Here is a 21202-nt window from a genome sequence, read left to right as displayed (position 1 = left end):
AGCACAAGCTGGCAGCAGCCCTTGCCTGGGGGCTGGGTCTGAGCTTCTGGACCTGGTGCAAACTGGAACTGAGCGAGGCTGCCTGCCTGCCTGGCTCCTAACACACTGTAAATGCAGAGCCGCAGAGGGGGTAGGTCCCGCACCCAGCGCGAGCCAGGACTGAGACAGCTGGCCCCTGGGGACTATCGAAAAGTCAAGTAACCGATAAGAAATCATGAGGTTAATTGACTACTCAGTGAATATCTAACGTCCCTAATCCCTTTTCATAGTTCCCCTCTGGACTCTCTCTCCTAAAGCATGGCCCTGAGATCTGGACACAGTGCTCCAGCTGAGGCCTCCTCCGTGCCAAATAGCTAGGAGAGTGACCTCCCATGTCTGCCGTACGTCTCCTACCACGCCCCAGGGCTATGCCCTCTTACTGAAGGGCTTTGTGTCTGAGATCGCTTCTCTCCTAGGCTACGTCTACACAACGAGTTTTTTTGGCAACAAATATGCTAACGAGGGACTCTATGACACGCAATGTCATTTGCATATTTTCTGCCGATCCGTTTTTGTGCTCGGGGTTTGTGCGCAAAACCAAGCCGTGTGGATGTTTACTTTTTGTGCAAAAAACTCCCTTTTCCCACAAGATCCCTATGCCTGCAAAAAGGCCGACCGATCTTGTGCAAAAAGGGGCTTTTGCCTAAAAAGAAAACATCCACATGGCTTGTTTTTGTGTGTTCTTGCGAAAAAACTTGTGGCGCGTCTACACTCTACGTGTGTTCTTGCAGTAAAGCATCAGAGAACAGGGCTCCTTGCACAGGAGTTATTCCTCTCCCGACGATGACTAAGCCCCCTTTGTGCAAGAGCTGTTGTGCAAGAAGGCAGCGTGGACGGGCACCAGGGGCTTCTTGAGCAAGACACTTTTATGGCTAAAATGACCATCAGAGCTTTCTTGCACAAGAGAGCGTTCACACTGCCATGGACGCTCTTGTGCAAAAGCCTATGGCAGGGTGGAGGCACTCTTGCACGAGACCTTTTGCGCAAGAACTCCGGCGTGAAACAGCTCTCGTGCAAGAAGCCTGCAGTGTAGGGCAGGGAGCAGCCTATGAGGGAGGGGGAGGGACCCCTAGTAATGGCTCAAACTTCCCAGGGGGGTGGCCAGAGGCAGGACATTTGCCTGGCAGGGTGAGGGGGGGGCGGTGACCTCACAGGGGCTTTGGGCAGCCCTCAGCATATAAGGCAAAGGGCAGGTGGGGAGGTGGTGACCTCACAGAGGGACCCACATCTCAGGCTGATAAAAGCGGGGGGCGGGCCCAGGGGACTTTGGAGACCCCCGGTTGCTTTAGCTCTGGTGCGTCTCCTCCTCACGGTTCGTTCGCGTTCTGTGAGTTCCACATCCCGACACCTTTGTGACGAAGGTAAGAGCCCCCAGGGGTTGGATCCCGCCCGGGGCCGGCTGGGTTCCAGGCAGGCCCAGCCCTCGGTCAAGGGCCAGAAGGTGATTCCTCACCTGGGCTGCGTCCTTAGCGCCACTGGGGCTTTCTCCTGGTTGGTTTCCCTTTTCCTCCATCCCCCCACATTTCTGCTCTGTTCTTGCCTCCTCTGTGACCTTCCCTTGCTGCCTCCCCCAGCTTGGGACCCAACAGACTAGCTGAAGGACGGGGGGTGGTTTGCAGGAGCCGTGGGGTGGGGGATGCAGCCCCCATTGTGGGGACTGGGGAGGTGGGGCTGGAACAAGTCTATGCCGGTGTCTTTGGGGAGAACGCTCCACCCCCCCACACCTTAGACTCTCCCCTGATTGGCCAAGAAGGGGCTGTTGATGGGCAGGAGACTCGTGGAATGAGGAGTAACGGTAGTTTGAACTAGGAAGCCTAGTTCGAACTACCTAGTTCGTGCCCCGTGTAGCCGCGCTGCACGGGGTTCGAACGAGCGGGGTTTTAAAAATGGCGGCTCCCCGCTTATGCAAATGAAGCCCGGGAAATTCAAATCCCGGGCTTCATTTGCAAGTGCGGTATGCCTACATTACCCTCCTAGTTCGAACTAGCGGGGTAGTGTAGACATACCCTCAGGTCCTTGCAGTGCCTGTGCAAGACCGAACCGATAAGCAAGGGGCCATTTGGGGGCTGGGGGCAGTCGCTCTGGGGAGCTGGAACCCCTGGATTTCGCTCTGCAGGCTGCGCCCCAAGCTCCCCTTTGCTCCCCTCATTTGCAGCATGGCCAAACGTTTTCGGCTGTGGTTCAAGAAAGCCCTGAAGATGGCCCCAGGGCCGGTGGGGAGCAGCTTCTCCGTCCCCGCGGGCGGGGAAGCTGGATCCCACCAGCTCGGGGCGACTCGCCCACCGGCCAGGCCCCCCCGGACCTGGCTCCAGAGGCGGCTGGGCAGGCGGGACCCAGCCCAGCGGGGGAGCCGGGTAGGGTGGCTCCGGGGCCTCCTCTGTGGAGAGAAACACCTGCCCCGGGAGCCCAGCCCCCATTACCACCAGGGGGCATCGCCCTGCCCGGCCCCCGGGGACCTGCCAGTCTCCGGGAGCCCCCAGCCCGTCGCTCCCCGCACCAGCCCCTGCAGCTGTGGGTCCAGGTCCGTCAGCAGCAGCGCCTGGGCCTCCAGCTGCAGCCGGGCCACCTCCTGCAGCCGCTCAGACCCAGGTGAGGGGCCGTGAACACGCTGGGCCCAGGGGCTCACCCAGTACCCGGGGGGGGGGAGGGGGGCAGCCCCAGTGTCTTCCCCGCAGCCAGGGCAATGGATGGGGGGGGGCTGCTTGGCTCTCTTGTTCCTGGTGGGGGCTCTGCTGAGGGCGTTGGCAGATGTGAGGGTGGAAGGGGGATGGGTCCCTGCGAGGGGCGTGTGGGGCCCAACCTGCCCTGGGTCCCTGACATGGGGGCGCGTGACCCCTGCTGGCCGCTGGAGTCACCCTGGTCCCTTCCCTCCCGCACAGAGCCCCCCTGCGCCTCGGCGGAGCTCTGCCAGGAGCGGGTGGACTCCCGGGTGGAGGAAGGGGCCATCTATGACATCGAAGAGCAGCTCCACACCCGGGACACGGTAGGAACCTTCTCCACATGGGGGGACCCGAGATTGTCCGGCCCCTTCCCAGCACGTCCCCCCCTCCGGGAGGGGCTTGTCCCTGGGGATCCCCCTGGGGCCCCTTCTCCTGCATGACCTGGACCCCCCAAGCTGGGGGCTCTTGTCATGCACCAGCTGGGCCCCCACAAGCCTGAGGCAGCAGTTGGGGGGGAGTGTGGGTGCTTGGACAACCAGCAGCTCCCACCTCCACTCCTGGGAGACCTGAGCCCTGTAGCTGTCCGTGGGGGGCAGGCAGGCCCCAGGCTCACAGACTCTCTCTGGGGTGCAGAGCCCAGCCGCCCTGCAGCGGTTCCTCTTGGCCATCCCCCTCGCCTGCCTCGCCGCCCTCCAAAGGGGCGAGGACACCCTGGCGCCGCGCTGCTGCAAGGACACCATGATGGCCAGGATCGTTGTAAGCGAGTCGCGGCAGCCGGGAGGAGGGAAGGGGATACGTGGGGTGGACGCGGGTCTGCCTGGGCCATGGCGGCGGGTGGGGGTGCTGGAAACGGGATGGGTGGAGCCAGGAGGGCTGGAGGTGGACATCGGGAGGGTGGGTGGGGATGCTGGAGGAGGGAGGGACACAGAAATGGGGCAGGTGTGGGGTGCCGGACAGGAAGGGGGATTCGGGACAGGGAGGGGTCTTCCCGGGCCATGGGGGGCTGGAAGGGAGCCGAGCGGGCTGCTGGGGATGCGCCTGGGGAGCAGGGATGAGGAGGTTCAGAGGCTGGTCACCAGGGCAGGGAGGGGCAGGAGACGGCCTGGGGACAAGGATTGAGCTGGTCCCGGTTTGGGAGGGGGGTGCTGGGAGGGGCCCTGTGTCGGGCAGGGGGGCTACAGGGCAGCGGGAGGCAGTGGGGTTGGATCCTGCTGGGTGGGGGCGCTGGCCGCGTGAGCGTCTCTTGGGGGCCCAGCCTCACACGCCCCTTTGTCTCCTTGGGTCTCCCAGGAGATCATGGAGGACTCGCCCCCCCCGCTGGTCTTGGCCGACTGCCTCAACGCCGCCTGCAGCCTCAGGTCCCGACCCCCCCCCCCCCCGCCGACTCCCCCCCAGAGCAGATCCCCTGGCCAGGGAGTGGGAAAGTCTCTGCCTCCTGCTGCTGAATTAACAGCCTCTGCCCCTCTCTCCTGCCAGCACCTTGCAGCCTCCCCTGCGGGCCCAGCTCCTGAGCCCCCTGCTGACGGCGGCCGTGGGACAGACTGTGTCTGGGGACTGGCAGCAGGAGCCCATCCACACTCAGGTACGTCCCTCCGGGCCCTGCTCCCGGGCTGGGCTGGAGCTCCAGAGAGGACGGGGGGGCAGAGGGAGGGAAGAAGCTGCAGGTTTGGATCCTTCCCTCCAGGGTTCCCGTTGCTCTCCCGGGGGGCCCGTCCCTTCCATGCCCAGCCTGGGCTCCTCCCTGCTCTGCGAGGCGGCTCAGACCCTGCTCAAGGCTGCACCCCGGAGCCAGCGGGTGGCCTGGATTCCCCAACCCCCCTCTGACCCAGGGCTCCCCCTTGTCTTGCAGCAGTTCATCCGGGCCCTTCCCTACGACCTCCAGGCCCTACTGGCGAGCCTCCTCGCCGAGTCCCCAGACACCGCCCGGCTGCAGCTCATAATGGAGGTGAGCCCCGTGGGAGGGACGGGGCCATTGTCCCTGCTTCCTCGGGGCGGGGGCCGAGAGAGGAGCAGTGTCAGTGGCTGGGGGGGGCACAGTCCGAGAGGAGCCCCAGGCTCTGCCCAGAACCGGCACCTCCCTACGGGTCCTGACCTGCCTCTTTCCCCCCCAGCACCTGAGCCCGTGGCTGGAGTCCCGCCTGCCCCAGGAGCGAGCCAGGGCCCTTGGCAGCACCACGGCCCTGCTGGGAGTCGCCACCACCCTCCCGGGGTTTGACGTAAGTGACCTCGGAGCCGGGGGGTCTGGGGCTGCAGGGCGCGGGGCTGGGAGCGTCCCCGGGAGGCAGAGGCAGGGCCGGGAATGGGCCGGGAATGGGCCGCGTTCTCCTTTCCCGGGGAGGGGCGACCCTGGGCCCTTCAGGGGGGCTCTTGAGGGACTGGGCCTGGGGACTGGGGAGTGGCCGTCAGTGGATCCCCTTGTTCCACCCCCGGAGTGACCCTTCAGTCGGGGCCATTGCTCAGGGTTGTCTCCTCGCAAGGCCGGCCCCGCCCCGCCCCGCCCCGGGAGGTGTCTCTGTCCGTCCCCCGAGCTCAGACCCGCCTCGGCGGCCGTTTGCATGGGACGTGCAGCCCCAGGATGCTGAGGGACCCCCCCTCTTCTCTCCCCTCAGAACTCCGCCGACTGGCCGAGGATGGGTCACCACGTGGCCCAGCTGGGCCTTTTTATTTCGGACCCATCCGAAGACGTCAGCCGGCTGGCCCGGGAGGGGGTGCACAGCCTGTATCAACTCCTCCTGCACCACAGGGGTAAGGAACCCAGCCGGGACCTGGGCCCCAGGGACACCCTGAGGGTGCCGGCGGCGGGGGGAGGGGACCCAGCCCTTTTCCCCCAGACTGGCCCAAGGGGGGATGCGTCCCTCTGTGTTCCCCTTCTGCCCCCTGTGCCCCTCCATTTGCCCAGGGATGCCTGCAGGGACCCGTGGGAGGGGAAGGGCTCAGACCTGCCAGCAGAATGACCCTGTTGTGTCTCTTGCAGGCCTCAACATCCACCAGGCAGAGGACCTGTGGTGCAGACACTACTACAAAGAAAGATGGGTCCTGGCTCACAGCAACAGCGTGAGGGTGGGAGAGGTAAGGACGCGCTGCCAGGGCAGGGCAGGGCTCGGGGGTGGGGCTGGCTGGGGCCCTCGTGGGGGTAGGAGGGTCTTGGGGGCAGGAGGAAGCTGTGACCTGGGGCAGGGGTTGGGGTGCCGGGTGAGGAGAGCGTCTGGGTGCAGGGTCTGGAAGGGAGTTTGGGGGAGGAGGAAGCTGTTTTAGCCCCAGGAGTTGGGGCCGGGCTCTGGGCCGTCAGCTGAAACCTCCTGTGCTCTTGATTCCAGGTCTTTGGGCAGCTCTTCTCAGCAGAGCAGGAGAATTGCTTTTTGAACAAGGCTCTGCTCGCTGCCCGCTCCCCCCTGCGGCGCCCCAGCCAGGCCGGGCTGGTCCTGGCCCACGCCCTGCATGGGCAGGCCCATCAGCTCCTGGAATACATGGTGAGCAGCCGGAGCAGATCAGGAGAGTGGGGCAGGGCCAGGGTCTCCTTCCCATCCCCTCAGGGAGTCCCCCGCCCCTTTCCTCAGGCTGCCCCCACCCCACGTCCCTGCTGGCAGAATCCCTCCTGCCCCTGCGAGCGTCCCTGGGGGTGGGGGAGGCTCTGAACACAGAAACTGTCCTAGGAGGCGGGAGGGGGCCGAGGTGTCAGGAGCTCTGGGGGGGGGGGGGTGACCAGAGAGCAGGGGGGAGGAGGGTGGAAATGCTGGGGGGCCAGTTCCCCTGAGTCCCCAGGGATGAATGTGACGGATTCTGCTTCCCTTGCAGCAGGAAGACACCCAGTGAGAGCAGCAAGAGCTGAGGAGCCAGCAGCTGCGTCCCCCTCCCCCCAACCCTCCCAATTGTATTGAATTGTATTTACATTCTCATTAAACAATGTTTCAAAAAACATTTGGATCAGGCTTGGTCAATAATTTGTAATGGGGGGGCCATTTTGGCAACTGATCAAGGGCCACATTTCTACCGAGGGCTTTGGGGTCTGGGACGGGGTGGTTGGGTGCAGAAGGGAGCTTAGGGGAGGAGCCTGCGTGCAGGGAGGGGGGGTATGATCTGGGGCGGTGGATAGGGGTGCAGGGTCCAGGAGGGGGTATGGGCGCAGGAGAGGACTCTGGCCTGGGGGAGGGGCTCTAGAGGGGTGCAGGGTCAGGGAGGGAGCTGTGACCTGGGTGAAGGGGGAGCAGAAGGTTTGGGGGAGGGGGTGCGGGTGCCAGAGAGGAGTCTGGCCTGGGGGAGGGGTGTCGGGGGGGTGCAGGGTCAGGGAGGGAGCTGTGACCTGGGTGAAGGGGGAGCAGAGGGTTTGGGGGAGGGGGTGCGGGTGCCAGAGAGGAGTCTGGCCTGGGGGAGGGGTGTCGGGGGGTGCAGGGTCAGGGAGGGAACTGTGATCTGAGGAAATGGGGGACGCAGGTTCAGGTGGTCGCCTGGGACAGGCAGTCGGGGAGGGGACGTGGGCGCCAGGGGCAGGCTCTGGCTGCGGAGGTGCCTACCTAGGCAGCTGCGTATGGGGGAGCCCGACTGTCACCTGAGGGGATGGGGGAGCTCAATTTTCAACTGTGGGGAATGGAGGAAATACTGTGGAGTGGAGGGAGCGAGATGGGGGGGGCTGAATTGTTCCCGGAGGGGAGATCTCCCTGGCTTGGGAGGGGGGGCGTTTCCAGCAAATCCCTCACATAAGAGGGGGACAGACGGGGGGAGGGAGAGGACGGGGATGGGCAGGGCAGGTGGAAATGGGGAGGGGCAGGAGAAGGGAAGGGGGAGGAGATGGAGGAGAGCAGGGGATAGGAGTGGGGGCGGGGATGAGGAGCAGGACAGAGGCAGGGCAGTGGTGGTGATGGCTGAGCGATGAGAACAGCTCGCAGGGAGCTTAAAGCCAGCAGATGCTTTTCGGCAGAGTTGCCATTTGCCCTGGCGGCTTTGCCAGAATAGCTGTGCCAGCGGGGGGGGATGATGGGGGGGGGGGCTTTTGCCACACACCCAAGCCAAGCCAGCTGTGGCGGCAAAGCCTTGTGATGTAACCTAAGCCCTTGGCAAGGTCGGGATCAACCTGCTCTGACAATTTCTCGGACCGGCGGGATGAGAAACAAGGATCGTGCAGGGAGATGGGGATGACTAGGAAGCGAATCCAGGTGTGGGGGGAATATCCTGGGTTGGAGGGTCAGTCGATACCCCCGCCTGCCACTGTCTGCCGGGGCTCTGCCCGCAAGATGGAACCAACAGCTGAGTTTGCTTTTCTGCCCCGTCTTGGGCACAAAAGGCCCAGAGCAGCCTCCTGCTATCTTGGAGGAAAGGGGCCAAAGTTCAGGAAGCAGGTGCCAGGCTGGGCTGGAATCCGCGAGCTCCGCTTTTGCTTTGCCCTTCCTGGAAGCTGGGCTGCAGGTGAGTGGCGGTTTCATCTCTGCTCTTGGGGTGTTTCTTGTGGGTTCCGAGTGTGGATCTGAGAGGGGCTGCGCAGGGGCAGTGTCATGAACGAGCTGTAAGCGTTACAGCCCCTTCTGCGCAGGCTGGCTCCAGCCTCCCGTCTGTCTCCAAGCCCTGGGGGAGAGGCGGGAGGCCAGCAGCATGGCCTAGTGGAGGGGTAGGGGGTTGGGTGTAAGAACTCCCGGGTTCTAATCTAATGCCACCTAGTGACTAAGGCACAGAGTTGTGTGTTAGACCCTTGCTCCGCAATTCTGCGCTCACTCTCGCACTGGTGACCTTGGAGAGGCCTTTCAGGTCTCCCTTTCCCTGTCCATCAAAGGCAGGCAAGTGCGATGTAATGCCCTGGAGCAAGTGCTTTGGGACGTGTCGCACAAGTGTGCCTGGCTCACAAGCGTGTCAGCACAGGTGTGTAAAAGCGTGACGAAGGCTTTGAGATCGATGCCGAAGGCTTGTGAGGCTGTGGCTGGCCAAGTGACAGGGAAATGAAAGGTCAGAGTTTGGTCAGTTAGATTTTATGGTAATACACTGAGACGAAGCACTTTGGGCGTATATACGATAATGTCTTTCCAAGTGCATTAGTTCAAGCCGTGTCCTAGGAGCCAAGAGGTGAGACAAACATGCTTGGTCCTGTCTCGGTGCAGGGGTGGACTAGATCAGTGCTTCTCGACCAGTGGTACGACTCCCCTTAAAGGTACTCAAGAGATGTCTGGGGGACACGTCAACACAACTGAAATTTGGAGAAAACTGAATTTTAGTTTTCAGTTTGACAGCGCTTTATTCTTTTTGTACCTTTTACACCCAAAAATGCCATCGCCCGCCCGGCTACGATGCAGTTGTTTAAACAAATGTGTTGCAACGGTAGAAAAAAATTGTGTGTGTCTGAAAACTGTAGGTACTGGGGGTACTTACACATTTTTTTTTAAAGGGGGTACATTATAAAAAAAGTTTGCGAAACACTGGACCTATCATGGTCCCTTCCACTCAGACTTTTCTATGATTCTGTGACAGGGCTGGGCGATAATTTTCAGAAGGGGGCCACTTAATGGATTTTGGTATGGGGTCATAGGCCGGCTCCACCCACAGAAGGGGCGGAGCCTGAGGCAGAAGGGGCGGTGTTGTGGACTAGCCCACCCTCAGAGTTCTCCGTGGCTGAGGCTTTCAATTAAAAGCACAGAAAAGAGCTCACAGCTTTGCCACTACTGGCAGCTGTCCAGCGTGGCTACAGCTTTTTAAAGGGCTCGTGGCTCCTGCCCCTGCGGTAACCATGAGCCGTGAATCATTTAAAATTGGATCCTGCTGCCTGAGTCACCACTTAGAATTCGGCGGCATGGGCAGCAGGATCTAAACACAAAGTGGCCAGATCACAGTGTTAGGTGGGTTGCATCTTACCCAGCCCTGTTCTCTGAGCTGGTTTCGAAACCTCCGTGTCCTCCTTGTGGTCTGACAGCTGCAGTTTTACTGCCTGTCTCTCCTCTCGTGGCCCAGCCTAGCCGCAGCTAATGGACTAACTCAGGTTAGCATCACCTGCCCTGTCTTGGTGACTCTTCACAGCTGAACGGCCTATAAGGCATCGTGCTGGTCTTCTGATCTCTTGGTGACTCCTCTGCCTTCTGTTTATTTCTTTCTCCCTAGCTGGCCGATCGAGTCAAACCCTGTCAGTGCGTGAAGGCCCCAGGAATTACGAGTGCGATGGTCTCCCATGCCCAAGGTAATCGGCTGGCTAGTAATGGATGGACTGCTTGGTTATCAGGTTAGGCTGCACAAGCCAGGTCTATGGGACCCCATGGCCAGCTGGCACCTGGTTCTCAGGGAGGCAGCTGTACTAATCTGAAAATGGCTGGAGGACACCACCATCATTAGGCTCCAGAGTTACAGCACTCGCTCCTCGTCCGAGGCAGGCAGCACAGCTTAGCAGCTCATTGGGATGTCTCCTTTTTAGTTGTGAGATCTGGGCACTTTAGAATGGCTGTAGCTATTTAGCAAAGGTGCACAGCTATAGGCATGGGGGTTTCCAGCTTTATTCACCTAGGTGGCTGATTCCAGGAAGCAAGGGTGTATGTGTATGGGGGGGGGGGGGGAGAGGGGGGAGTCCTGTACAGAGGGTTCCCTGGCCCCTCTGCTTCCATGGCTGTGCAACTGCCACTAGGTGGATTAGAACCTGGGACTTTTGGAGCTTAGGGCAGGAGCTGCTACAGCTTGAGTTATAAGTCAGTTGCCTCTCAGCATAGGCTGAAGAGCTCCCTTTTAATAATTGCTTGCTGGAAGTGGTCTCAGTGCCACTCCATAGGATAGTGACCCACATCAGGTGTGTGGGTTACAGCTGCAGGCCTGCTCCCAGCATGCGGATCTGCTCTCTGGGCGGCGTCTATAACTCTGTGGCTGCAGCCCTGCTCCCAGGACTGGATCTGCTCTCTGCCCATAGGCGTGCGCAGCACATTTCATTAGGGTGTGCACCCAAAGAATGTTTTTAAATGTACTCTTTGACCCCCATTAGCCACACCCCCTGACTCCCATTAGCCACGCCCCTGACCCCCATTAGCCACGCCCCCTGACCCCCATTAGCCACGCCCCCTGACTCCCATTAGCCACGCCCCTGACCCCCATTAGCCACGCCCCCTGACTCCCATTAGCCACGCCTCTGGAGGTAACACTTTCAGGGCAATATGGACACATGACCAGAAATAAAAGGTGTCATGTGACCTCCCCCCCCCCCCAAGGACTTTTCCCACTATCCTCTTACCAATAGGGATTAGTTTGGCCCTCACCAACGCCCCTCCCCCCCCCCCGTGCAACGATCCTGCAATTGCATTAACCCAACGTGTGAGACATTAACTCGGGGGGTGGGGAGGCTGGGGGAAGTGTTCCCTCTAGTCTAAGAGTTTCCTCCCATGAGCACCATACATTTTGTGTTGTGCACCAGTACTGAGTTTGTGGCTTGTTTGGATGTGCCATGGTGGCACCCAAGTTATTCATAAATATCTTATGAACCACTTACCTTTCCCCTCTGCTGCCCTGTCTCCTTCCCTTCCTCCATCAGCTCCCCTGGTGCCTGCTGCCCCCCAATCCCTCACCCACCTCTGCTGCCCTGACTCCTGCCCTTCTCACTGCCCTCGGCCTTCCCGAGACCTGCCCCCTCCAGCAGCCTTTCTCTCCCCCCCTGTGCCCACTCCTCCAGTAGCCCCACTCTGACCATGTGAGCTACCCCTCCTCATCCCCTTTCCTAACACCCCCCTCTACACACCTGCCCTGCCTCTCTCCTCTGGTGCTGGTCCCTCCCCTGCAGGTGTCTGCCCTTCTGCTTCACCCCCCCCCGGACTCCCCTGGCGCCTGCACCTTCCCTTACCCTTGCACCCTCTTGGTGCCTCCCCCTTCCCTCACTGCTCCTGCCCCCTTTGCCTTCTTTTTCCCTGATGCCCACCCCCTCACCACCCTCTGCCCCCGTTCCCCTCATGTCCCTGTGCCCTCACACGTGCCTTGCTCCATCCCCGCCTTCCTCATGCCCACCCCTTCTTTCAAGCCTTTTCCCAGCACCTCCCCTTCTCCCCTCTAGCCCCCAAAGCCCTTCCCCTCTCCTCTCCTCGCATCATACTGTCCCCCCCCCGTCACTGACACCTCCCCTCCTGCCCTTTTCCTCATTGTCTCCACTTGGCCCCCGGGCATTTGTCTGTCTCCTACACCCTGTCCCTTATTGCCTTCCCCTTTCATCTCCTGACCTGCCACAAACCCCCACCCCGCAGACTCAGGTTCCCAAAGTTGCGGCAGTCCCCATCACTTGGTGCCTGCGCCGGGTCTGACTCGTAGGGTTGCCAGGTAGACCCTCCCCCAAAAAAATGGACACACTTGATCCTGGGCAGGGGGGAGGGAGGAAGAGGGACTGGCTGGGGGGCAGGAACTGGCTGGAAGGAAGAGGGGATGGGAAGCAGCTCTGGGGGGGAGGGGCCAGATCCTGACCCTGGCCCCCCCTTCTCCCTCCCCGAGGCCAGTCATGCTGCCTCTGACCCCCTTCCTCCCTGAGGCCAGTCGCACTGCCCCCGATCCTGACCCCGGCCTCCCCTTCTCCCTCCCCGAGGCCAGCCCTGCTCCCCAGCTCAGTGCGGGCCCCTGCTCTCTCCTTAGCTCAGTCCCACTCTGCCTACCCTGGCTCCCTCCTGGCTCCCTGCTCTGCCAGTCAGGCTGAACTGGGACTTTAGCCTCTCCCCATTGTTCCTGGGGACTGTCAGTCTCAGGATCTTGATCTCTCATTTCCCCTGCCTTTCACTGAGTTTCAGTAAGGAGCTAGCGGCAATAATGCCTCTACTTTTTCCCCCACTCCTGTGCGGAATACATTTTGTTATGTGCACCAAGGCATGCACGGATGTGCACTGTTACGTGACGTGGAGTTTCACAGCATGGGAAGAAATCAGTGGAAATACAGAGAGCTTGAGTAGTTGCAAGTGTCCATTTTATTGCATAGCACGGAGCTAGCTAGAAAAAACCCAAACCAGCTGGGCTGACCCCCAGTGACCTAACGCAGTTACTATAACAACAAGATCTATGTCTACACCCAGTACACCACATGCACCACCACTAGAAACACATGCTACCGGCTAGCAAACTGGGCAGCATTTGAATGTCTCCTGGCTGGCCGCCCAAGAGCTCAGCTTGCAGGGAACACTGGCTAACCGTCCCCTTCCACCTGGAGAAGGGAGAGACAGGAAAGCAGCAACAGAGCATCTGCCTGGGGGAAGCCCGAATTCCATGCAGGAGTGGAGCCCTGTTCCTTGTTCCAGGCCCTTGCTAGAGTCCCCTCCCGTAGCTGCAGCTATGGCCGGCAGTTTTAAAAGCGGACTTACGCTGGCCCTGCAACCCGAGCGACTCTGTCAGTGGGTGCTTATCACTCCATCACCTCGAGCTGTTTAACCAGCTTGTTTAACCAAGAAGGGAGGGAAAGGGAAACCTTTGGCCATTTGAGGGTTGCGTGCCAATGGAGGGAAAGGGGATGGATAAAAAGGGGGTGAGCACACGGTACTGCCTCTTTTTAAACCCAGGCCCAAAGATGTCCTGGAATTCTGGGCCACTGGCCTGAAGGAGATGGTCAAACTGCCTGGCAGCTGGACTTTTGGAGTCTTGTTATTCCTGGGCTCCTGGTAGCGATGGCTCCCATTCCAGGGGATTCCTGCCAGGTAGTTTACCTCAGACAGCAGCTTTTATTCCCCCGTGTCACTTCTCCCAGTATCTGAGACTTTGGTCATGGGGATCAAGCATTTAACATGATTCCAAGAGGAACCGGATGGTTCATCTAGCGAGCCAGGCTCACCGATATTTGAGTAGTTAATAAAAATCCCTAGTTGCTGTGTGTAGGTCTAAAAAGTGAAGGTTAGTATCATTAGTCTTATTTTACAGACAGGGAATAACCTCTCCAACCTGTGGGAGAGGCAGGAATAGAACCCAGGTTTCCTGATACCACAGTCAGGGCTTTGTTACCAGGCTACATTCTGTACTAGAAAGGATGGGCCTGAAGCATGGGCCTGGTGTAAGGCCTGAGGCCTGAACCAAAGTAAGCAAGAGTTAGCTGAAGAGAAACAGGCAGGTCGTGTCAAAAGCAGACGGTTGCCTGAAAGTCTTGGGACTTAACCCTAACTGTCTTGCCTGGAAAGGTTGAAACCATAGACAAAAGGTCCTAGAAAGTCTCCAGGAATGCTAGAGAAGCAGGAAGCGAGTTGACAGGAGGCCAGGAAAGAAAATGGAAACAGAATTTGGGGTTTTGAATTGGAAGCAGTGATGTGCCTGTTGTGTGATCATGCCTGGAAGATGTGAATTAAGCCAGGAACCTGGGCAAGCAGAATCCAGCGACTTTCTTGGCTAGGGAAAGACTAAATCTTGGAACAAGAGAGATGTGAGTAGAACAGGGAATTTTTAGTCAGACGCTACTAGGTTATTTTCTTTATTTTTTTAGTTTGTTGGACTTCTTTTTGCTAAGCACATGTAACTATCCCCCTTTACCCTAGAACTCTTCAAACTGAATCCCAGGGAAGCGATTTTCTGTGTTTTAATCTTTCTTTTTTCAGTTTCTTTGTAACACCTAGCAACCAAGTAGATACGCTGGAGGGCAGTAGATATGCTGGAGGGCAGGGATAGGGTCCAGAGTGACCTAGACAGATTAGAGGATTGGGCCAAAAGAAATCTGATGAGGTTCAACAAGGACAAGTGCAGAGTCCTGCACTTGGGATGGAAGAATCCCGAGCATAGTTCAGGCTGGGGACCGACTGGCTAAGTAGCAGTTCAGCAGAAAAGGACCTGGGGGTTACAGTGGATGAGAAGCTGGATATGAGTCAACAGTGTGACCTTGTAGCCAAGAAACCTAATGGCATATTAGGGTGCATTAGGAGGAGCATTGCCAGCAGATCCAGAGAAGTGATTATTCCCCTTCATTCGGCTCTGGTGAGGCCACATCTGGCGTATTGTGTCCAGTTCTGGGGCCCCCACAATAGAAAGGATGTGGACGCATTGGAGAGGGTCCAGCGGAGGGCGACCAAAATGATTAGGGGGCTGGAGCGCATGACCTATGAGGAGAGACTGAGGGATTTGGGTTTGTTTAGTCTGCAGAAGAGAAGAGAGAGGGGGGATTTGATAGCAGCCTTCAACTTCCTGAAGGGAGGTTCCAAAGAGGATGGAGAGAGGCTGTTCACAGTAGTGACGGATGGCAGAACAAGGAGAAATGGTCTCAAGTTACAATGGGGAAGGTCTAGGTTGGATATTAGGAAAAACTATTTCACTAGGAGGGTAGGGAAACACTGAGATGGGTTCCCTAGGGAGGTGGTGGAATCTGCATCCCTAGAGGTTTTTAAGTCTTGGCTTGACAAAGCCCTGGATGGGTTGATTTAGTTGGGATAGGTCCTGCCTTGGGCAGGGGCTGGACTTGATGACTCCTGAGGTCTCTTCCAGCTCTATGGTTCTATGATTCTAAGTAATGTTTCACCAAGTGTATTTGTTTTGTTAATAGACATCACATTTTTAAAACCATGATCTGATTCCTGCATCCTAGAGGGCGGAAGGTTCTGTATGCACGTGCCTAAGACAGCAAGCCATACTTCTAGGAGAAATTACAGGTTTTCAAGCTCTCTCTGGAGGGAGTGTCAAGGACAAGGAAGGTACCCCACAGGAGGGAATTCTGAAATGCGCCTGTCTGGTTCTCAAAGGGGTTTGTGCATTTGGATGATGGCAGCAACACCAACACAAGCCTCCAGTGGCAGGGTATTTTAAAGTCTCTTGTGGGCCCCCACCTTCTGCACTTGGAGTGCCAGAGTGGGAAACAGCCTTGACATGACCCCTCTCCAATTTATCAACATCCATCTGGAATTCTGGTCACCAGAGCTGGGCACAGAACTCCAGCAGCAGAAGTTCAAGTGCCGAATAAAGAGGCTAAGTCGGTTCCCCACTCTGGCACTTGGAGTGCAGAAGGTGTGGGCCCAAAAGAGACCTTAAAATACCGTGTCTCTATGGGCTTCTGCTTCAAAACTCCCCAAGGTCACAGATTCCCTGAGCTTAGGAGGGTTGCTGCCTCTACCCAAGTGGAAAAAAACTTTTTCTTCTTGAACGCAGGAAGAAGTCACTTGGGAACGTATTCCAGAAGGGTACCCCAAACTCTTTTACACAAGAGCCAAAAGAAATCTGATGAGGTTCAACAAGGACAAGTGCGGAGTCCTGCACTTGGGACAGAAGAATCCCAAGCATTGTTACAGGCCTGGGACCAACCAGCTAAGTAGTAGTTCTGCAGAAAAGGACCTGGGGGTTACAGTGGATGAGAAGCTGGAGATGAGTCAACAGTGTGCCCTTGTAGCCAAGAAGGCTAATGGCATATTAGGCTGCATTAGGAGGAGCACTGTCAGCAGATCTAGGGATGTGATTATTCCCCTTTATTTAGCACTTGGAAAGAAAAAAAGAAAAATGAAAACAAACTGTAATTTCTGATAGCTGTCCTCTTAGTCTTAGGCAGGTATACACAGACCTCCTATTACTTTCCAGGATACAAAATCAGATCTTAGCCTTTGTGACAGCCTGTGTGGGTGCGAGCGCCCCCTTCCGGCGGAGGAAGGGGGGTTCAGCGGACCCGCCGTCTGGTCGTTGAGTGCGATCACCCGGCCGCGAGTCCGGACCGGGGATCAGCGAACTCGGGGTTCGTCTTTTCCGGGGCTGTCCCAGGGTACCGGTAAGCCCGGGGTCCCGGCGGGGGGGGACGGGGCCGCCTCCGGCGGTCGGCCCCTAAGTCGGGTCCCCACCCGGCCAGTCAAAGTGACAGGGTCCTTGCCCTTTTATCTAGTCACCCCAGCGGGGTTCGTTGGGTTGGGGTTGTCGTGGTAGGGAGGGGGGATGTGGGGGACCCGGGCCCGCCCTCTCCACCGGGTCCCAGCTCGGGGCCCTAAGTGGGGGGGAACGAAGCGTACGTTCCTCCCACGACAGGGGGGGTTTATCCCCGTAACGCACCTGTCCACGGGCGCCAAAAGGCCCCCGCCCCGGGCTGCTTCCACTCTCCGCCCCCCTCCTCCCCGATGGGGAAAGTCCCGCAGTCACTTACCCCGCCCGAGGCGCCGGTCTCGTCCTGCGGCCGTCGTGAGGGTTCAGGGTCACTCCTTCTTCTCCTCCAGCGTGGGGGGGTTCCCCCTCGGCGGCTAGGTCAGCGGTGGTGGCGGCAGCTCTCCCGAGTGCCGCCTTTTCCTGCTCCGCCGGGCCGCTTTTCAAGCGGCCCGGATGATGACGTCAGGGACGCTCGGGCCGTCCCCCCGGCGCCCTGGCGTCCGTCGACGTCACGGCCGGGGCGTCCCAGCCTGACGCCAGTCCCGTGCGGCTCTGGCCGGGCGGAACGCCGGGCGGACTCCTCGCCCCCCTCAGGGGGTTGTCCCTGACCCCTCCTTCCCCGCCGGGGTTTTAGCCGCCCCTCCCCCTGTGGGGTTTCTTCCCCGGCGCGCTCTCCCCTGCCCTCCCGGCTGCCTGCCGGTCCGTCCGGCGGGCTCCATGGGGCGCCGGCGGCCCTGGCCCTAGTGCGGACCGGCGGGGGTCCGTCACAGCCTTAAAATAGGTGATTATATTAAGAAAACAAAAAGGTATTCATTTGTAAAGCTGACTTGGCTGCTAGGAGTTATAGCGCAACTGAGAAAAGAACAGATTAAAACACAGACAATTGCATCCCTGGGATTCAGTTTAAAGGTATAGTGGGGAGAGGAGGGGATATGGATTTAGCACAGAGGAGTTTAACCAAACAACAAAACAAAAAAATAACCTGATCGCATCTAAATAAACATTCTCTATCTACTCAAGTATCCACACTTCCAAGGTCCAGTCCAATTCTAGGCCCAGGTATTCTTTTTTTTAGGCATGATGTCCCTGCCCAGTTCAATTCATCCCCCCCCTCATCCCCTTCCACAGCTCCAGGATTAAACTCACAAAGAAAAACAGCAGACAGATTCCCTTTTAATGCAGATCTGAACTCTTTCTTCTCACTGGTGCTCCTGGCTCCCTGCCAACACTTTCTAGCTAGCTAGGTTTAACCCTTTAGTCACTGAATACTGGGATGTTCAGAAAAGAACAGTGGGCCTCCCATCCATCACAGAAGCGAGACAGCCTCTTTACTCCTGCTCAAGCGTTTCCTGTTTATACATCCCAGAATTACAATAGCTTTTTAAGCCCCAACCCCACAATGGGAGCTCATGTTCTGCTGATTACCCACCATGACCTCTACATCTCTTTTCTCTGCCCTGCAAGTCTGGCCCACAGAACCATGGGAAGTGGCATAGGCTAGCCTGGGCCAGGGCAAAGGAACACGTGGGCCTTTCTCTTCTCCATCTCTCCCTCTGCATTGCACAGCAGGGCGCAGGAGTGCCAGGGGGCTCTGTGGACGCTGTTTGGCTTAATGCCAGCGAAAGCAGGGTCTACAGGAGTACTTACGGGCTCCTAGTGTTAAGAGCTGTGATGTGGTTGCCTCAGCAGCGTGGCTCAGTGCTTCTGTTCTTGGAGCTCTGGTGTGATCAGTGGTCAGTGCAGGTAACGCAGCCTGCTCCTGCTGCAGATCTCGCTGTTATGCACAAAGACCGACCACAGGCACCGTCTGGTGACAGAGGCACTTCACCATGTTTATAGCTGTGTAGTCACAGATCTAGTGCCCTGGATTTGCGGTTACGCGTGCACCAACTCAAGTGCTCCAGGATGAGGAGCAATTCAGTCAGTAAGTCTCTGTTGTCCCTTCGGCCATGCAAAGGGGGTAAGGCCAGGCACCCCAATATTTATAGCCTAAAATAAACTTGTCTGGTTTCGGACATTTGTTTGCTCCCTCCCCTTGTACCTAGTACCTTGAACCGAAAAATATTAGCAGAGACACTGTTGAGCATCCACTGCGGATGCGCTCGGTGAGGCTAATCTTCGTGTTTTACCTCATCCCCGTTGCAGGGTTCCAGACCAAGGAGGATATCTACTGCCTCGCTTTAGCAAAGACCCTGTACACTGTGCCCACGCCAGTGACTGCTGGGTTTTATGCACCATGGGGACATTGCAAAAACCTGCTCTTACACAAAATCAAGGGTGAGTACTGCCCCGGGGAACGTAAGACGGGGAAGGAACCTTGTGGGGATGGGGATTAGTAGATGACAACTATCTCCAAAGAGCCAGAGCCACCCGTACTCATTTGCCGATTATGCAATCGCATAGGGGACCTGAAAATTTGGAGCAGCACTGGGTTTTCATGTCCACTCCACCCACCTGCCTCTTCCTATCCATGGTCTGTGGCTCTGCTTCCTCCAGCAGCAGAAGTTCTAGAAGATCTAGTTAATTTACAAGTGACAAAGTCTGCTCGAGCTACTGGCAGAACATCGACGACATGGTAATGAAGCCATTTAACAGGCATTTGCCAACCTCTGCTAAATGTTTGCTGAATTTACTGTGAGAGTCGACAGGACCTTAGTTTAAAATGTGTTTGTTTATTAGTGTGTGGATGAGGGTTATAAAATCACATCGCTAAAAATTCAACATCCATCTGGGCTGCTGTTGGGCAGATGGGCACCAGTTTAATAGAACGGTGTAGGATCCCATCAATCCTAAGGATGGCTTTGCCAAGAGCTACCCATTCTTGATTGCTTCCCAGAAGGGAGGGATTGTGAAGCTGGAAGACCCTTCAGGAGGAGAGATTTAAGGCACTGCCAGGTACCTAACATATCTTCCTCTTTTATCTCAGAGAACATGGAAAACGAATCGAAGAAGAAAGACCAGGAGGAATTTCAGCGGACGCAGAAGATGCAGCGTGACAACACTGGCCGGGATCTACTCAAGCTCCTGTTACTCATGATCTTCTACCGGCCGGTCCTGACGGAGCAGCAGAAGTGGAGAAGGAACGTGAAACACGTCTTCATCCATTTCAGCGCCTGGGAGTACGCGGGCTGCGACCAGCTCTGGGCAGGCCTCATTACCACACTGTGCGACGGCATCGAAAGCCACTTTGGTCTCCTACCCATGAGCATTTACAGGACCATAGACAGGAAATGTAGCATCATCGAAAGACCAGGGGATCAGGAATGGGTTAGCAAGAAGTTCCTCTTCCTCCCGCTGTGGGTGGCTGTGATCCTTTTGATCATGGTAGCTATTGGGGTGGGTGGTCTCCTCCTAGTGTTTGGGATCCCCATCGGGGATGCCTCGGGAGACGCCATAGCTGTCGTGGAAGGCATTGGGGTGACGGCTGTCAGCGTCTCTGCAGCAGCTGCCATACGGCTCACTATCACAGTGGTACGAAACATTATCGTCACCCAGAAGAGCCAGCTGGAGAGACAGATGAACCAGACGGCTCTCAGCGTACAGCTGGGCTTCATGAGCTGCGTGAAAAGCGAAGTCAGGACAATCACTGGGTTCCTGCAGTACATGGAGATCTTCCAGCGGCGGAAGCTGCGGGTGGTGCTGGAGATCACCCACTTGGATACATGCAGCCCTGACAAGGTGGTGGGCGTCCTTGATGCCATGAACATCCTCCTCTCAGACGATGACGCCCCTTTCATCTCCATCCTGGCTGTTGACTCCAGCATCATTGTCGACTGCGTGGAAAGCTCCAAGTATATGAGAGGTATGGCCAACAACGGCTACGAGTTCTTAAACCGCATCGTCACCCTGCCCTTCTCTGTCCCTCGGATGGACTGCGACACCAAGCGGAGGCTGATCAGGAATATCATCGCGCGCAAGGAGCAGCTAGAGGCAGAGGTCGGCTTCCGGCAGGATGGCAAGATGGAAGCCAGCTCTGACTTCCTCAACATCTCTCGCTACCATTCGGCCAACCACGATGCCCAGAATCCAGTTGCAGAGGACAGCCAGATACCTCTCATGGTTGGAACCCCAGCTCTGGGAACCGGCAGCTGCGGGAAAGGTATCCGAGCCAAAGACCTCATTCAAGATGCTTTCGACTACCTCCTGGATGACGCCTTGAAGGAATTCATGACAGACAACGTGGTGCAGATGCGGCGCATCGTGAACACCGTCACCATCACCATCAGGCTGCTGGCGAGTAACATCCCCAAGGATGAAGTGTGTCCGAAGAAGGTGGTGGAATGGGTGCTCCTTGCCAACCAGTGGCCGTGCCGTCTGAGCTGGCTCTTGCAGTGCATCGAGGATGAGGAGCAGAGGAGTCGAATGGGCAGCTGCCATGGAAGCCCGCTCCGCCCCGACATGTCTCTGTGGGAGGTCTACGAGAAGTACATGGAAGAGCTGGACATGCTGAAAGGCCAGATGGAAAAGCTGCTGGAACTGGACCAGGATCCCGAGCTGTTCCACACTTTCCTGTGCGGCAGGTTTCGGGTGGAGGAGGCCCTCTTCTACCTCCCCTTCACGGTCAATTTGGACCCATCCCTGAAAAGACAGATGGAGCTGCAACGTGGCAGCCACAGACTGAAACGGACAAAGAAATTCGACAAGCTCAGCGCCTGCACTCTGCTGGGTATGACGGTGGAGGATGTCTGCCGAGAGGTGGGTCACCCTTGGGTTTCCTTCCTTCGAGCAGGGCCAGCTGTCGATAGAATGTCCATGCCTCTTCATCGCAAGAAGAATGTCATTCATGT

At 57.7% G+C, this 21202-nt stretch overlaps 1 protein-coding gene across 1 annotated transcript; it reads left to right on the top strand.

The window, feature by feature from the left end:
* The first annotated feature begins 2204 nt into the window (after positions 1-2204).
* LOC142825150 (maestro heat-like repeat-containing protein family member 7) lies at positions 2205-6567 on the top strand. The gene is made up of 11 exons (XM_075916876.1): positions 2205-2628; positions 2919-3022; positions 3333-3455; positions 3990-4057; positions 4176-4281; positions 4549-4644; positions 4811-4915; positions 5309-5444; positions 5674-5768; positions 6017-6169; positions 6495-6567. Exons 1-11 carry the CDS (start codon positions 2238-2240, stop codon positions 6510-6512), a joined length of 1395 nt encoding a protein of 464 aa, XP_075772991.1. The 5' UTR covers positions 2205-2237; the 3' UTR covers positions 6513-6567.
* Positions 6568-21202: the final 14635 nt, after the last annotated feature.

The sequence above is a fragment of the Pelodiscus sinensis genome, unplaced genomic scaffold (genome assembly GCF_049634645.1).
Source record: "Pelodiscus sinensis isolate JC-2024 unplaced genomic scaffold, ASM4963464v1 ctg36, whole genome shotgun sequence".
In the NCBI taxonomy this organism is placed as follows: Eukaryota; Metazoa; Chordata; order Testudines; family Trionychidae; genus Pelodiscus; species Pelodiscus sinensis.
This window is presented reverse-complemented; position numbering and strand designations above follow the sequence as displayed.

What these genes read in the sequence shown, in the direction of transcription:
- LOC142825150 (XM_075916876.1), top strand. Translation starts at nt 2,238, where the DNA reads ATGGCCCCAGGGCCGGTGGGGAGCAGCTTCTCCGTCCCCGCGGGCGGG. An exon ending in AGCTCCACACCCGGGACACG is followed by an intron (nt 3,023 to 3,332) that starts GTAGGAACCTTC and finishes TCTGGGGTGCAG; the next exon opens with AGCCCAGCCGCCCTGCAGCG. An exon ending in CCATGATGGCCAGGATCGTT is followed by an intron (nt 3,456 to 3,989) that starts GTAAGCGAGTCG and finishes TGGGTCTCCCAG; the next exon opens with GAGATCATGGAGGACTCGCC.